Genomic DNA, 17432 nt, shown 5'->3' on the forward strand with positions numbered 1-17432 from the left:
CCCCACCAGCCTTTCCCAAGGACAGAACCGGCCTCGCAAAAGTCCCTGGGCGAGCAGGATTGCGGCGCCGTAAGTTATTTTAATGCAGACATCACTTTAAACTAACCTTTCACCATCTGTTCTGTCCTTTAATAACAAATGCAAAGAGGCTGATTCTCGGAGGCACCATAAAGCCAGAGTGTGCTGGAAATGACTGCCTGGCTCCTCCTTCCCGGCCCGCCACGGGCTCCTGTGATGTTTCCAGACACAAATCAAGGGGAACGCGCTCCCCCTGATCTAGTGAATTCATTGCACAGTATTTCTTCCTAACGTGGTGCCCCGTGGAGAGTTCTGAGCGTTTCCAGAGCCCTTGCCCAGAGCCTCGGACAGACGCCTGGCCCACAGCAGCCCACTGCCCGTGAATTTCAGAAGGCACCGCCGAGCAGCCCTGAAGAATTAAGAAAATGCGGCCCAGTGGTCAAAACATAATGAGATTTCTTTTCAAGAATAAAATCTTTAAGTACGTGGCGGGATCTTTTCAGCAGTTCTGTAATTAAATTCCCGTGAAAGATGGGAGCTCAGCCTGAAGGACGTGGCAGGAGCAACTCCATGAGCCGGTGCCATCCTCCATGGCTGCTGGCGACCTTCACGTCCACGCCCTGCCTGACTCTGGAGGTTCCCCCGGCTGGCATGTCCCTGGGGTCCAGGGCGACTCGGCAGCAGACCCCAGGCCCTGCTGTGTCTGCGTCCCAAGCCAGTCCACGCAGGCCTCCGGCGCCCCCGCTGCAGCCCGTGAGGCAACGGCTCCTCCCCGCTCTGTGGGCTGGTCTCCGCCTTCTGCCAGCATGGAGCACAGTCACACAGGCCAGAGGGAGGAGGGTTCCCTCCCATCCCGCCTCGCCTGGTGGCCAAGGCTTTGTGAGACTCCGCTCGGGTCCTGCCCACAGAGGACCAGGGGGACACTGTGCCTCTGCCAGGGTGCCTCTGAGGGGCACTACCCCATGGCCCCTGCAGAGGAGGGGGTCGTTCAGGCTGGCCGGAGTCTCTGCCGGCAATGCCCAGGCCCGTGGACACGGAGCCCAGGCGCTCATACCTGGAAGCCGGGCATCTCCGGCACATGTGTCCCTGCTGCCCATGGGACGGGCCTTCCTCTCTGGTCCCTTTCCCTGAAGCCTGACCAGCACATGCCTGGCGGTGGTTGAGGAGGTGCAGCGGGCCCCAGCGGGTTCCTCGAAACCTGGGTGCTGTGTGCACAAGCAGGAGAGTGCCGTGTGCAGCACACGCAGCACCTAGTCCCACCCGCCACCTCCCAGACGCACAGGGACCCGCAGGCCTGTGTGAGGAAACCTCGTCTCCTTCCCACTCACAGGTGACGGTGTCTGCTTCCTATCGCCATGGCTGGTGCCGCTCCAGGGTGGGGGTGGCAGGAGCAGTGCACGGGCTCCTGGGAGGTCTGCCTTCTCAGGCTGAGCTTTCTAAGGACTGGGTTCCTGGGGTGTGACTTGCGGTTTGGGGAACACCTTGAACAGGAAAGAGCATCATAAAACTCTTCTCTGGCCTCCGTGGAGGCCCCTGTGCTTGACCCCTTACTGCAGAGGTGCGGCTGGAACCCCTGCTCGTGCGAGGTGAGGGGCTGGTGCCCTCTGGGGGTCATGCCCACCACACTTGGGGTTGGCTGGCAGCAATGTGACTCGCCCCCTGGAGGGACAGCCTGTCCTGGGTAAGACCCAGAGGGCTGTTTGTCTCTCCTCCTCTGCTGTCACAGCTTCAGCCACCCCCAGGCAGAGGGCTTCCTACAGACAAGGAGGGCTGCCGCCTCCCTCCACCCCTTCCCCAGTCCACTCTCTATTGTCTCCAAACTAGTCACAGCCACAGTCAGTGTCACCGAGCCTCTCAGCTGGGGTAGCGTAACATATAAAGAACAGGATGTTAAAAACCTCTTTTTTTCCCCCTCTTAAATTTACCAAAGGTGCCAGGCTTGGTGGCTCAGGCCTGTGATCCTAGCAACTGGGGAGGCTGAGGCAGGAGGATGGCAAGTTCAAGACCAACCTCAGCAACTTAATGAAGCCCAAAGGAACTTAACAAGGCCCTGTCTCAAACTAAAAAGGGCTGGGGGTGTGGCTCAGGGGTGAAGCAACCCTGAGTTCAGTCCCTGGTACCCCAAAAAAAGTTGTAAGTTTGCTAAAGGTTTCCGCAAACACCCCCCAAGGATGGCTCCCGACCTGCTGTCTTCAGGGTCAGACGCCACCATCCTGCCGATCTGGAGGAGCTCCGGCTCCCCGCTTTGGGTGCCTTCCTCTGCCGCCTCACACGTCCTCCCTTCGCCCCCTCAGTTCTGTTTGAAGTGCGAGTGTGTTTGAGCGTGTGCGTTTGCTGCGCGCAGTCTCTGCCTCTCACCCCGCCGTAGCCTCCTGGTTGTGTTGTTGAGCATCATAAATATTTTTAAACAGCACTTGTGATTCCTACTTGACCTGGTGGCTCTTTCAGAACATATTCTAAATGTACAAAAGGTCTTCTTTTTTAGTTCTACCACTAAATTTTAATTTTAGCGTTTCAATAAAAGGTCATGGTCGATTTTGTCTTGCAGAATATCTGTGAGATTTTCCCTATGGCCCATTTCATCCTAAACTACCGTGGAGGCCCCATGAGCCTGGCTTTCTTTAGAAGCTGTGTTTTCCTAAGCTGTCGCTGAGCTTGAGTGCAAGTCTGCAGGTGCCACCTCATGGACCACGGCTCTCGGTGCCCCAGGCGGCGAGGTGCCTCCCTCCGCCCAGGGCTGGGCGCGAGCCCCTGTCCCTCCACTCCACAGATATTTGGCTGCTGCTGGTGAGAGACAAGCAGTTCTTAATAATGCAGTTATCCTTTCTGCTTCCCAAAGATTTCTGTTTGCCCACTGATCTGGTCACAAATAAAATGGCCACACCGGGCACACACAGGCCCTGGTGCCTGCCTGAGCTCTTTCCAGGTCTCGTCTGGGCCTTGGCGCTGGGGCCCAGGCCCCACGAAGCTGCAGTTTGGCAGGATGAGCTCTCTGAGTGAGGTCTTGTGCTGTCGCAGCTCTGAGGTCACAGTGACAAGGCTCTCCGTGCTCCGCTCCTGTTCCCAAGCACTGCTCACGGCCACCTTCTGGCAGCCCCCTGTGATGGAGGCCGGGCCCTTTCCTCCAGTGCCTCCATCCAAGGAGCAAGGGCTCCCAGAAGCCTCTGCACACCCAGGTGGAGCTTGCTCTGTTCTCAGCTCGGTCTCCTTGATTTGATGGCAGACGTTCAGGTCTTCGAACCAACCCGAGTAGATCTCCCCAGTCCCCGTGCAGACGCCGACCTGGGAGTGCTGCACTTTGTACCTCCCCGTGACCTGAGGGGCCACAGGACACGCTAACCACTGACTGTCCTTCCTGTCCCCAGAGAAGATGGAAGATCCGCATGGTCCCCAGTGCACCTCAAAATTCATCAAGCACAAGACCCTCGGGTGTGGCTGTGTGGGGGACAGCCCTGTCCCCGACAGGCTGACGCCTCCTGCTTCCTCCCTTCCAGATCCGGTCAGACAAAGACAACGACATCCCCATTCGGTACAGCGTCACCGGCGTGGGCGCCGACCAGCCCCCCACGGAGGTCTTCAGCATCGACTCCATGTCTGGCCGCATGTACGTCACCAGGCCCATGGACCGGGAGGAGCGAGCCTCTTACCACGTGAGTAGCCAGGGAGGGTGGACCAGAGTCGGGCTCACAGCACCTGATGTCCAGTTCACTGGAATCAGACACGGCAGCTTCCAAGAGAAACCTCGTCCCTGGACTTTGTTCACTTATACACACAGCTACCTGCCCCTCATCCAGCCGCCCAGCCGTCCAGCCATCCATGTGTGTGTCTGCCCATCCACTCACCCGCCACCCGCCCATCCTCCGTGCACCCGTCTGCTTATCCATCCGTCCACACCCCACCATCCATCCAGCTGTCCATCCACTCAGGCTTCATGTGCCAGCCCAGGGCCGGGTGCTGGGATGGAGAGATGACTGGAGCCGACGGGTGCTGCTGCGGGGAGCTTGCATAGTGCTGAGAGGGAGAGGCCCCGAGTCCTCCTCGGCCTGGAGCCCCTGAGAAGGACGGTGCCCCAGAGTCTCCAGGGGGCGACAGGACACCTCTGCACCTGGCCCAGGAGGCACATCTCTGACGCTGCCTCTTGGACAGTGGTGGCTAGGGTCAGGGAGAGGAGGTAAAGGGGAAGGACGGTCTTATTAGCTGGTGGAGAAAGAGATTTCCCTGGGAACCAGGGCATCTGGAGGAAGCCACTGTGTCCTTCTGAGCAAGAGGGAAGGTTCTGCTCACTGCTGAGGCTCCAGGGCCACTCTGAGGTCACCCTGGAGAAAAGAAGCGCCCGTCTCCTGGCCCTCTCAACTCCACAGGCTCACGTGGACGTCGTGCTCAGGCAGACACCACGCGTGCTCCGTTCCCTCACCCTGTCCTCCCCTGCTGACCTCCACCCCCAGTGCACACAGCCCTCTCAGAACACACTCATTGGGGGCTGTGCCCAGTCTAGAGGGTGCTCCGCCAGGCCTGGGGGCCTGCTGACCGTTCACCGAGTGGGGAGGAAACAGGTGCAGTCCTGCCCCTGGTGAACAGGACTCCGGCCCCTGCAGCCCTCCACCCACCCGCAGCCCGCTGTGTGTGGCTCAGGTCTCCGCTCGCCCGCCATCTCTGCCCGACTGGTGGCCCCCTCAGAAGCTGGCCAGCTATCGCGGCACTTTGCCTCCACACGGGTCAATGAGGAGGCCGCTACTGATTAAATTCACCTTTTCCAAGATTAGCAGATTAATTTTTAATTATCGTGGTCTCTAAGAGAAAGCTCCTTGGCCTGAGAAGTCCCTCTCTTTCCAACTCTTCTCCCGGAGGCCTTGACGCCAGGCCCCAATCGCAGCTCTTTGATTTGAGCTGAGGTTCTTGTCAGTCACGTGTCTCCAAAATTGCTTGAGTGGCTTTTGGGAGGCGGTAGCTCTTGGCAGGGCCACTGGTGAGGCTGGTGTTCCTGCGAGGCGTGTCCAGCTGCAGCCCGGCGTCTTCTCGGGCTGTCTTCTACATCCCGAGAAGCTTCCCACTGAGAGAAAGCCACCGACGAGGCCGGGCTCAGGACTGCAGCCTCTGCTGGTGTGGCCCCAGGGGAGAGCAGGGCGGGACCTTGCTCTGCTCCTCTGTGTCCAGGACAGCTACACATCCCACGTGCTGAAAAGTGGACCGCAGGCCCCTCGTCCAGAATCAATCGAGAATTTCAAGGGGCTGAGATCAGAGCATCGTGTTGCGCCTCACGCGGGCCCTTCTGAGCAGAGTGCTATGTGGCCTCAGGTCTCGGGCCTGGAGCTGGCTCTGCACGCCCACGCCCTTCAGGTGGCATTAGGGTGGCGCCACCTCCAGGGAGCAGGGGTACCCGCGGGCCCTGCCCAGAGGAGAAGAGCGAGGGAGGGGCTCTGGGCACTCCCCGGGGCCACTCTGTGTCCAGAGCGGTCTGTGCGCGTCCTCACCAAGGGCAAAACCCTGACGCTGAAGACCCTGTAAGCAGGGTGGTCCTCCCGGAGGAGGACGGGGTGAGTGGCTGAGTCTGCGCCCGAGGGTCCTCGGCTCCCGTGGCCTGCCAGGGCCTCCTCCACGCCTCCTCCCACGTGTGCAGTGGGCTCCTCCCACTGCCCTGGGCCAGGCTGGGGAGGACACCTGGCCTCAGTGGCTGGGGCTCCGTATGCTCCTCGTGGCCATGGCCCACCTCAGCTGCCTCGGCACGTCCATAGAACAGGGAGACAGTCCACCGGTTGTGACATTCCGCCAGCTGAGCAGCAGGAAGCGATCACCCTAAGCCTAAGGAGGCTGCCCACAGTGGGCATGGTGTCGGGGACCTGCCAACATCACCCCCCCGCTTCCCACCACAGCCCTGAAGGTTCAGGGCTTACGCCAGCGGAGCCTCCGACACGAGCAAGCATCTCGGGATTGCCTGTCCTCATCTCCTTCCTCAGTGAGGAATACTGAGCAGAGGCCAAGCAGGGCTGCCCTGGCCACAGAGCCCATCCTCCTCCGTCCACTGTGGGGACAGCAGGTCAGCAGGAAATTATGGCCCAACCTGAAGCAGCTAGATCCATTTGCCGAATTCTGGGTTAAAACCTCGAGTCCCTTTGAGCCTTGACTCTGCGTACCACAGAGAAGGAGGCTCCGCTGGGGGCATGGCCCTCCTTGTGGGACGCCAGTGGACCCCTGGATTCCCACCCCTGGGAGGGCTTGGTTGCCCGTCAGGGCTCCGAGCAGGCAGGCAGGAGGGGTGCCATTTCTCTGTGCTGTGCAACACGTTAGCACCACTTGGTGCTCAAAACCAGGTGAGATGCAGGGTGGGCCTGGCTAGCGTTTCTGCTCAGGGTCTCAAGAGGCCAAAGTCAGCAGGCCAGCCAACCTGGACACTCTGGGGACTTGAGGAGATCGTGCATCACGGCTCCTTTGGCAGATTCCCAGTCCTGGGGTTGCAGGACTGACGTCCCGAGGTCCTTGCTGGCTGTTCACCTGGGTCACTCTCACCTCCAAAGCACCCATGCCTTGCTTGGCCCACGGGCCTGCACTTCCACCCATCAACAGTGAAGGCCTCCTGCTGTCCCCTCCGGCTACCAGGTCAGCCGAGAAGGCCCATGTGGAAGACAGGTCAAGCTACCCAGCCTCCAGGTCAACTATGCCAAGCAACATAACCCAGCCCCGCAGGCGGGGTCACATCATCCACTTCTGGGACCAGCACCTGACACCCATGAAGCCCCCGTGGAGTCTCTACCCCACAGAGCCCTTGAACCCTGCTCCATTTCCACCTGCTTCCTTCAGCTGACAAGGGAAGCGTGACTGGGTCCCTAGTTGGAGAATGTGCTGGTGACTTGTGGACACCCGTCACCTCAGCAAACCAGCATGTAAACATTCAAATGTTTGTTTTGCAAAATGATGAGCTACGAGAGTCACTTAAGGGTTCCATGAGGAGGACACACTGAATCCTGCCACGTGCTGTCTTCTTGGGCCAGTTTCCTGAACATTCTGGCCTGGGCCACCCGTCTGCAGAACAGGGATGGAGGTAATGCCCGTCTCGTGGAACCTTGCGAACAGGGAGGTGGGCTGAGGCGTCTGCCATGATGAAGAAGGTCACCAAAGAGCCCACCAAGGCGGCCTTCAAGCCCCACGGGCTGTTCAGGGTTCTGTGGCCCTGGAGGAACCCACTCGTCAAATTGTGAGAAGGGGTGACCAAAGGGGAGAGAACCGGCTTTCACAGGGGCTGCGAGGCCGTCCACCAACAGGCGCACACCCCCAGCACCTTCCCCCACAGCACGACCAAGCCCACGCTTCGGCATTCCAAGCGTCCTCTGTTGAGGACACAACCCAGAGACGCTTCAAGATTTCTGAACATGGGCTGGGTTGCAGCTCAGTGCAGAGCGCTTGCCTGGCACGTGTGAGGCCCTGGGTTTGATTCTCAGCACCGCGTAGAAATGAATAATAAAACAAAGGTATTGTGTCCACCTACAACTAAAGGAAAACATTTTTTAAAAAAAGATCTCCAAACACGGCACGGAGTGCTGTGTGCCACCACCCGGCAGGGCCACCTGCAGACGCCTGGGCACCTGCTCCTGGTAAAGCAGCCTCTCCATCGTCCGACACACAGCTGAGAGGGTGAAACCACCCGGCCCGTGGAACCCCAACAAACACAGGAGCCCCCGCGGCCGCCATGGGCCCTGGCACTTCCTTTGCAGGCAGGGGACACGCCTCCTCTGGTCCCCAGGCAGGGGAGGCCCCCACAGGTGCTTCTCCTGGCCCCATCGGCATGGTGCCACTCCTCCCTTCTGTGTCCGAGGGCAGGGGGGACTCACTCCCAGCAGAGATGTGAGTCGAGTCACCACCTGTGACCATCATGGCTCTGGCGTGGGGATAGCTGGGCTGACGGCTTCTGCCCCCAAGGGCTGGTTCTTCCCCTGAAATCTCGGTCCTGTTGGCCCCACCAGCCCCTCCCCTGCCTGAAGACCCTGCCGGCCTGTGTCCTGGTCCCTATTCTTTCTCTCAGTCTCAGCTGGTGCCCCTCCCCTGAGGGGTCACGTGTACCCTCCCAGGCCGGGGCAGCTGGCCTTACCCAGCGATAGATGGCTTCTTCCCTTCCCTGGTGCACTCTCCCATCTGAGGAGAGGTGCAGAGGCAGCCACATCTAAGGTCCAGCCATGCCAGGCATTCGCTGAGTGAGCGAATGAACAGGTCCAGACCTTGGGGACTCAGGGGGCTGGCCAGGCCCTCCCCTCAAGACCCTAGAATGGACACAGCAGGCAGGAGCATGTGGGGTAAGCCCCGTCCAGCCTCCCAAACCACTTACCCACAGACCTCACGGGGTCCTCTCTGTGCTCTGGGCCTCCCCAGGGCCAACCCTCGGGGCGGTCACAAAGCCCCTTATTCCATCGGGCACAAGTGACCTTCCTGTGGCCACTGCAGGTGGACATGAACTCCCACCTCAGGGTTCCTCCCCACCCCAGGCTCCTGGGGACACCTGAGAAGACCAGGAGGTCTTGGGTGGTCTCGGACAGCAGAGACTGGACCTACCTGTCTCTTGCTCTCATGGCCCCCATTTGCACAGAGGAGAGAACGGGGAGTCGGAGAAGTTTCTGGATCTATCCAAAGCCCACTGACCCCTGCCAGCTGCCCCTGCTGTTGTTCCTCCTCAGTGCTGTGGTCCACAGGGAACTGCCCTGGGCAGGGCAGGGGTGCCAGAGGCGGCTGTGGCTCTGACCTGTCTGTGTTCCCCCAGTTGCGAGCCCACGCCGTGGACATGAACGGCAACAAGGTGGAGAACCCCATCGACCTGTACATCTACGTCATCGACATGAACGACAACCGCCCAGAGTTCCTCAACCAGGTCTACAACGGCTCGGTGGACGAGGGCTCCAAGCCAGGTGAGCGGCCGTCGGGACACGAGCCGCCCAAGGCTGGGCCCGGGGCTTGGCAGGCCCTGGGGCGGGTCTTCAGGGCCTCGCGCTGCGAGGGCGCCAGGGACGCACAGAGCAGGTTCACAGCCCTGCCCTCGGACCAGCAGGTCCAGCAGGGTGCAGATCAAGGTGTGGCAGCACCGTGAGCCACCGTGACGTGCGCTTGGGAGGAAGCCGGGTGTGGCCTCACGGGGACACTGTCAACAGGAAGGCCCCTCTGCAGGGCACAGGGGGCCGGCAACTGGCACGCAGGGAGGAGGGAGCTCATGCATAGGCCCTGGGCAGGAAGCAAGGCTGGAGGCCAAATCCCACACTGGAGGTCCTGTGGGCTCCACGTTGGGTTTGGTGCCACACAATGGAAACAGCCCGGCTCCCGAGCTCCCGGAGGTGAGCCCATGTGCAGGGCCCTCTGTCCCCCCGAGCTGACCCAAGAGCCTGTCCCTCCTCAGACTCCCGTGTAGCACGACTGATGGCTACGGCTTGGTCATGTGCCACAGGCGCTTGCTAAGCATGTGTCCTGTGACTACCAGGAAGTAGGCGTCCCTCCCCGGCAGCAGTGTGGGGCCTTGAGGCCAAGGGGGTGGAGCCAGTGGGTAAGGGGGTCAGAAACCAGGGGCACCCTGGCCCCTGCCCGATGGCGTGTGGCCCACAGGCAGCAGCAGATCCCAGGGAACTTGCCGGTGGATTCTGTTGGGAAAGACCAGCCTCCACTCTGCTGTCTCCTGGGGGCAGGAGGGTCCTCTGTGAGAATAGCCTTGTGTTGGGCAGGGGCAGACGAGGCCACTAAGAAGGGCTCGGTGGACATGGCCACCAAAGCTCAGGACACCCGGGAGCTGGGCACTCTGCAGGGAGGCATGTTCCACATGCACATGTCCCAAGCAACTTCAGGGCGAACTTACATTTAGAAGTTTCTCTTGAGCCGCACCTCGGTTTCCTGGGTGTCCTGCGTCTCAGCTGGCCGCGCCACCCTGCTCTCCGGCAGGGCCCCAGGCAGGGTGGGCTCTGGGCTCTGGGGAAGCCTGTGGCCATTTCCGCAATGACGTCCAGGTGCACGGACGGGTGGGGCTGGCTCTAGAAGCACCCCCTGCTCAGCCGGTCCCGAGGAGGGGTCCACGTGTCACCGGGGCGGGAAGGGGCATTGTCATGGCTCTGTCCCTGGGGCCACTGTCCCAACAAGCACGCACCTTGGATCGGTTGTCTTTGGGAAGGGTGAGACATGGTGAGCCCAGTGTCGCTGGAGGGAACGGCAGCATCGTGGGCAGCTCGTCCCTAGCAGTCCCTTGAAGGGCAGGGACAGGCGGTGGGTGGGCTGAGTGGCCACAGGCCACCAGAGAAGGTGAAAGAGGCGGCAAGGTCAGCTCTGGAAGGGCCAGGAGCGAGGCGGCTCAGCAGGGGGGCACTCCGGTCAGCCGGGAGCAGGTGGCCGCTCCCCCGGGACCCAGGCCTATTTAAAGGCGACAGGATCCTCCTGGCCTCTCCATCACAAATCAGATTTTCCACATCTAATTTTAAAACAAGTCAAAAGCGAAAGTCTTCCCAAATGTGTAGCTGGCTTTACTCATTAGGGTAACAAAAGCCGCAATCACCTCGACTCCGCAGAATCCCCATAAGCCTTTAAGCCTGGAGATCCTGGCTGACGGCGCGTGTGCAGCGCTGGCCCTGCCCGGCGGCCCTGCATCCTGGCCAGCCCGCGCTCTGCTCCGCCCCTGTCCCTCGCACGCCTGAGCTTCTCCAGGACTGTCAGAGCTCCAGGGACCCCGCGGGCTGCCTTGGTCCTCGAAGCAGCCCCGCAGTGTGCAGCCTGAGACCCAGCTGCACCTTGCCGCCCGAGGCCAGCGCGCCCTCCTCCGTTCAGCCCATCAAGGGCGAGGACGCACCGTCCAAAAAGAGCAGGCGGGCACGCCCCTCGGCAGAGTCCCCGGCACCTGGAAACCGCCTCGGCAGCCTCCTCTCTGCCATGGGTAAATGACAGTGCTGGGGCCTTACCTTTGTGTGTGAGGGAAACCTGCCACTAGAAGCCAGCCATCCTTCGGGAATGACAGGCTGGCCAAGGGCTCAGACGAGAGCGCTGCTGGAAATGAACCGGGGAGATTAAATATGGACTCACTGGAGAGGGCCGGGTTCCCCTGGGGACGGCAGGGAGCGGCCCAGGCCGGGGCCAGAGAGCCCACCCCTCACTTCATGAATCCCTCTGTGATGCTGACCTGCCCCGCGGGCAGGCGGCCTGGCACCCCCCACCCCTCTGGCAGAGCAGCACTCCCTGCGGCTCGGGTGGCGACCCTTCCACCTCCCCAGAGAGCAGCCGGCAGAGCCACCTCAGGGCCCCGCGGGAACAGCCGTGCTCAGGCCCTCGCGCTCAAGTCATGGCAGCTGCAGGTGGGGCAGTTTCCCACGGCCGAGATGGAACTTTCCAGACTGTCACTCTAGTCCTTGACCTGCTGTCCTCTGTGCTGTGGGTCACCCCTCGGGATGTCTTCCAGGGCCACGCTGGCCTCACAGTCACAGGCCCCGGGAGGGCGCCCTCTCCTCCCAGGTCCCAGGCAAGTCCAGGCAGGTTCCCTGGGTCCATCGCCAACCTGCCTCTCAGGCAGCTTCTTGCCCGTGCTGCACAGGAAGAGCGCGTCCTCTGTCTCCGGTGCCCCGACACCACACCCTGCTGCTCCAGACCAACCCTGCGCCTCATGAGCTCAGACTGAGGAAGGAGAGTCCTGCTGGGCCATCGATACATCTGTTTTCCACAGAGAAGTGCCGTGACTTCAAGTCCACCAGAGGGGACCCAAATCAGACTCCCCAGAGGAAGGGTCCAGCTGAAGGGTCCAGCTGAAGTAGCACAGGAGGCCCCGGGGGAGGAGGGCCAGGGGCCTGGGTCCCTGAGGGTCTTGGGTGGGAGCCCACAGCTGAGGCTCGGGTCCCTCCCACCATCCCGAGCACCCACCTTCACCAGGTTCGGGTGGGTAGGATTTTGCTGGAAGAAGCGTCTTTTATAAAACTTGTTCCATTTTGAGAGAATCATAGATTCACATGCAGTTGTAAGAAACGGTGTAGCCAAATCCCATCCGCCCTTCACGCAGCTGCCCCAGCGGCTGCTCCTGCAGGCTGTGGCACATGCAGCATCCAGGAGGCTGCCCCCCGTCCAGCCTCACTGAGCCTCCAGCATCACCTGCACCGCAGGTGTGTGTGCACGTGTGCAGAACGTGCCCCACCCCAGGGCCTCCAGTTCCTGACTGTGCTCAGCATCCGCAGGTCCCAGCCATGGCCACAGAGCATGAGCACCCAGCACTTATGCTCGGTAGGTAGCCTTCGAGAGCTCTCTACACAGAGAGGAGAGGGAGCCGGAGAGCACAGCCATCAGACTCGGTCGAGGCCATCTGTCCAGGGGGCCTGGTGGAAGCCCTGCAGGGCCACTACCAGCCAACGCTGCCCCCACTCGGGCCTGCGGGCCCCCACTATCCCTGGAGTGAGACCCCAAAGCCACGTTTCCCAGAGCAGACCCCTCCTGGTGGACCTTGGTGTTTATTTCATCAGGAGTCTTCAGACCCTCCAAGACCTGCAGGAGAGACGGGTGGTCCTGACCCAAGTGGACACTGCCACTCTGGGCATGCCCAACTGCACTCAGCACGCAGGCCCCGGGGGCACCCGTGGGTCTTCAAGGGGCCGTCTTCTGCTCCTTCAACTTGGCCTCTTTTGACAAGAGCAAACAGCTCATTAAACAGAGCTGCTGTCTCAGACCCGCAGGCCTGTCCCGGCCACCCTTACTACCAGCTCTGGGCCCAGAGCTTTGCCAGGCGAAGCATGTGTGCCTCCAGGAAAGACCCACCTGAGGGCAGGGGAGAGGGGGCCTTAGCAGGCCCTGGGCCAAGGTCGCCCTGCCCCCAGGTGCCACATCAGTAGGCAGGAAGGAGAGGGGAGAGGGGCGGCATGCAGGGGCCCAGGAAAGCATGCTGTGTGGCTGTGCCTTTACCTGAGGTGGCGATCGAGCTAGGCACTCTGGGGGACGGCAGGATAAGAAGCAGGACCCACCCACAAGAAGCCTGGGGTGCAGTGAACCAGGAAGCCTGCAAGCTGCGGGTGCTGACACACGGCTCCGGCACACACCTGGAGAAGGCAGAGACTGCCAGGAGCAGGAAAGCTCCCTGCCACTGGGCCTTTGTACGTGCTGGGCTTGGAGCACCCACCCCACATCCTCTGCAAGGCTCTTCCCTGTTCTTCCTTGGGCCACACTGACTGCTGCAGAGACGTCTTCCCTGCCCAGGTCCCCATTCCAAGCAGCCTCTCCACACCCTTGGCATTCCCCACTGATATTTGGTGACTCATTTAGTCAGTGTGTCTCCACCAGGCTGCCCCTTGGCAGGACAGAGACCAGGTCAGTTTCTTCTTCACCCTGTGTTCCCAAGCAGAGGGGGGCAGCTCTGGAGGACACACCCCCTCACGGACCACCCCAGTGCTGGCTCCAGGGGGCTCAGGAATCAATGCTCTGAGGCTCAGCCTGGGTTGAGGCGGGACAGCTGGCAGGTGTTGGTCCTCTGGGTCCTCGAGCCACTGACGCTGCCCGGGCACTGCTTGCCACTCCAATCACTCAAGGCCTTGGGCCCCGAGCTCAGGGGCTCTCCTGGGTGGCACGTCTCCTCCCCCAGCACCTCTGCCTGGAAGTCAGGATCGCTGCTTCATCCCCGGGCCTGGGCACCCAGGGTGGAGTCTGGGCCTTTCTTCAGTTGCCCAGAACAGGTGCCTCACCAGGGAGTGTTCTGGCGGCAGAGGCCCAGCACCTGTCCCTTGCTGCAGGATGCAGGCCCTCAGCACCAGTTCTGAAAGTAATGGCATTTCACAATATTAAATACCAGAGAGACCCCACGCTGCTAATGGAGTCAGAGACCACCATCGATGCGAGGCAGAGTTTTGGGTTACATAGATTATTCTATCAGGGGCCCCATGTATTTATTTTATTTCTGGTTGGTGGAAGTCCCCTGAGATTAATGCCACAGACTAATGCACAGATGGCACCCGATACTTGAAAGTCATCTGAATATTAAGAACTTAAATCTTTAGCCTCAGTGATTTGAGCAGAAAGCCAATTATGAGGCTGAATTAGTTTTCAAATTAAACTGCAATTTAAGGCTTGTGAAATTAATCCTTTAAGGTGCGTGGCAGCCTGGTACATGAATTCCAAGGAAGAGCAGAGCTGGGAGTTCTCTGCTCCCCCCACCTGTCAGCACAGTTAATAAAGAGACGTCCTGCACCTTCCAGGTGAGAGGCTGCTCACCCCCTCCAGAGCACAGGGCACAGGCAGGCCTGGCTCACTGCTCCCTTTGTTAGGGAGAGTCCTTCAGGAGAGGGAGCCTGAGGTGGCCTCTGGAGAAAGCCCTGGAAAGATGGCTTCTGCCTGGTTCTCCACTGAGCACCCTGGGTTGGCACAGAGGCCGATGGCGTGGGCACTTCCCCCGCAGGCACTGCTAGGGCCTGCGGCTACACTTGCTGGCTTCTGCGGACCTACAGCACTGAAGGGTGGGGCGACTGGGAGCTCACATTGGGCATGCGGTCAGCAGGGGATGCTGGACGCCAGATTCCCAACTTCCCAGACATCTGAGGCCAGTGCTGCTCAGGATACAGGATGAAGGCATGGCCACACTGGCCCCTGCGGTCAACAGCAGATGACCTGCCCACTGAGCCCAGCTGACTCCTCTGCAGACCCCCTGAGGGACCCAGCAGCTTCACCACCTTCAGATCCAGCTTCCCAGAGAGGAGCGGGAGCGGCCAGGCCAAGCCCGTGCTGGGAGGGCACAGCGGGACTGGGTTCAGGCTGAGAAACCGTGCAGGCTGAGCCCCACCTGGACTCTGAGGTCACCCAAAGCCATCGAGACCCGTGGTTAGAAAGGTCCAGGTCAAGATGATGTCAATAGGGTGCACCCTGAATCCAAGGCCGGTGTCCTCCAGGAAGGGACGTGCTGCATGAGGACAGAGGCCCAGTGGAGCCAGGTGGCCACCAGCCCGGAACCACCAGGCCGGCAGCACTCAGGGCCTTGGGGCGCCACCTGCCCACGCCTTGCTGGACTCCGCCCCGGTCCTAGGGAGGATGGCACTGCAGCTAAAGCCCCAGGAGGGTGGACCACACTGGGACCAGGGGGCCTGGACAGCCCTGGTCACACGACAGCCCCACCCCGTCTCCTGTCCAGGCCCCGAGGAGGTCTGACCGCTCTCTCCCCCTACGCCTTTCAGGGAGAAGGGACACTGCTGAGTCCTTGCTCCCCTTGCAGCTGGCCGTTGCCAGTTTCCCTCCTCAGCATCCACCTGAGCCCCAGGGCCACCCAGGGCACAGCAGGCTGTCACCATCTCTCTTCTTAGACACCAGACAGTGATTTTAGCTCTGAAATCCGCATCCCCCATTTGCCTCGGTCACCTGGCTTCTCTCTCCCTCTCACACTTTATTTTCTGATGCCCAAGCGACCCTCACGCTTGGAGGGAAACTCGAGGACACAGACACAAAGGGAACACCAGGCTGCACCGGCCACAGGCCCACCGCTGTCGACCACATGCCCCTCAGCCCTCTGGTCTCTTTCCTCTACAACAACACGGTTTTATTCTATTTATTTATTTACTTATTTATTTATTTTGGTCCTGGGGATTGGACCCAGGGGTGCTTAACCACTGAGCTGCACCCCCAGCCCTTTTCTCTATTTTATTTTGAGACAAGGCCTTGCTAAGCTGCTGAGACTGGCCTCACTTGGGCTCCTCCTGCCTCAGCCTCCCGCCCCTGGGATTGCAGCGGGCACCCCTCTGCCTGGCTTCAGCAGCTTCTGCTCATCCGGCGCGTGTGCACACCTCGTTTCATTTCTCTGATCAATAATGTTGACAAAAGAAGGAAGAGGAGCAAAGAGACAGCTGTGGTGAAGACTGGAAGCCCAGGCCTCCGCAGAAGCCTGCGTCCCGGTGGGGGACCTGGTGCTGTGCCCCCATGCCCTTCCTGGCCCGCTGCAGGGCATGAGCCAGCCTCCGTGCACAGGCCCCATGTTTGCCACGGAAACCAACATCGAGTGTGCCGTTTGGTTCTGAAAAGATCCCTGAGTCTAGCAGAAAGGCTGCTACTTAGACCCTGCACATGTTTTAAATCAGCCAGAAACGTGCAAGCAGCTCCTGTGGCGGACCTTGGACCAGGGTGGGTTCTGTCCCTCTTCGGGAGGGCAGGAGGAGCCAGCAGGAGGCAACCAGCCACCTGAGGTGCACCCAGTCCGCCATCCAGGACGCTCTCGAGCACGGCCTGCGTCCCAAGGACTCTGCTCCAGCTCGCCCGGTGGGGCTGTTTGGGCCGGGCGCTGCTGTCAAGGTCTGCAGGGCTGAGCCGAGCCCAGGGAAAGTGGAGGCTTCCAGGAGCTCACTGACCTCCTCCTCGCCGCCCACCCCCCCGCTCCTGCACCCACAGGTGAAAGCAGAATCGCCACTGAGGCCAAGGGCAGGGCCCACGACCCACTGCAGGGTCTTCTAACGAGCCGCCCCACTGTGGGGCGGGTGGCTGAATCAGGGCAGCTCCCAGGCCGGACCCGCTGCTGAGGACGGCGAGTCCTGAGGACTGGCCACCGCGGAGGGCGCCAGCTCTTCTCTGTGAGGGAGCGCCTCCAAACGGGGACGCGTCGCTTATGTCCAACTTGAGGGACATGGTTATTTTTCAACAAAAAGCCGACAGACTTGGACTCCTGGTCAGTACCCAGTTAGCCTCTGGTTAGTGAAGATCAGCCCTGGAAGGCAGGACCAGCACCTCAAGTCTCACGCAGGCAGCGTCCACACTGACACACTGGGTCCAGGCCAGGGCCATCAGCACTGCACAGGGTGGGGCTTGTCACCAAGAGCCCCTGCCAGGGCAGCCATCCTGGGCCATTCGAGCTCACAGGACAGGGACACAGGGATTGGCGGAGGGGAAGGACCTGATCCAACAGGACATAGTCACTGGAGGAGCCGGCCATCTGAGGAGTCAGGGGAGGACTCCCCAGGCCCTGCTGCTAAGGCAGTGGGGGGCGGTGGACAAGCCAGGGGCCCCTCATGCCCACAAACAGCCCAGGCGCTTCCTCGCAAGCTCCAGGGTCCTGGGGCAGTCGATGTGCAGAGAGGGCAGGAGCAAGGTGCCACAGGGCCAGCCCACAGGTGGCCTGAGCCGTGTGTCTCCACCCTGGCTGTCCTGTGGCTTTCCTCTGCTGGAGCACTGCCCCCCACACTTGGCAGCTGGTCTCCAGAGTGGCCTTGCCAGGTGCATGGCAGGACAGGGGGCCAGGGTCAAGCCTTGCCAGTCAGTGACCACTTGCCTGACCCCATGAGCAGAGCCTGGTCTACAGTTCACAGGCCCAGGGTGAAGGAGCAGCCCCCAGTCTGCTGATTCCCACCAATGCCAAGGACTGTCCTGCACTCTGGACTCTGTCCTCCTACCATGTCCATGTCGAGACGTTGGCTCTTCCTTTCATGAAGCAGTGGAGCTGGGTGTTCTTTACTGTCTTGCCGTGGTAAGATGGA

General features: G+C 60.9%; 1 protein-coding gene across 3 annotated transcripts in view; it reads left to right on the plus strand.

Annotated features, from left to right (window-relative positions):
* Positions 1-17432, plus strand: part of CDH4 (cadherin 4) — a 445876-nt gene that overhangs the window by 367908 nt on the left and 60536 nt on the right. For all 3 annotated transcript variants that reach the window (XM_079128833.1, XM_079128834.1, XM_079128835.1), the window contains 2 exons: positions 3513-3668; positions 8762-8906. In XM_079128833.1, the coding sequence (XP_078984959.1) occupies positions 3513-3668; positions 8762-8906 (301 nt within the window). The remainder of the gene's footprint in view (positions 1-3512; positions 3669-8761; positions 8907-17432) is intronic.

This window comes from Sciurus vulgaris, assembly GCF_902686455.1.
Source record: "Sciurus vulgaris genome assembly, chromosome: 2".
In the NCBI taxonomy this organism is placed as follows: domain Eukaryota; kingdom Metazoa; phylum Chordata; class Mammalia; order Rodentia; family Sciuridae; genus Sciurus; species Sciurus vulgaris.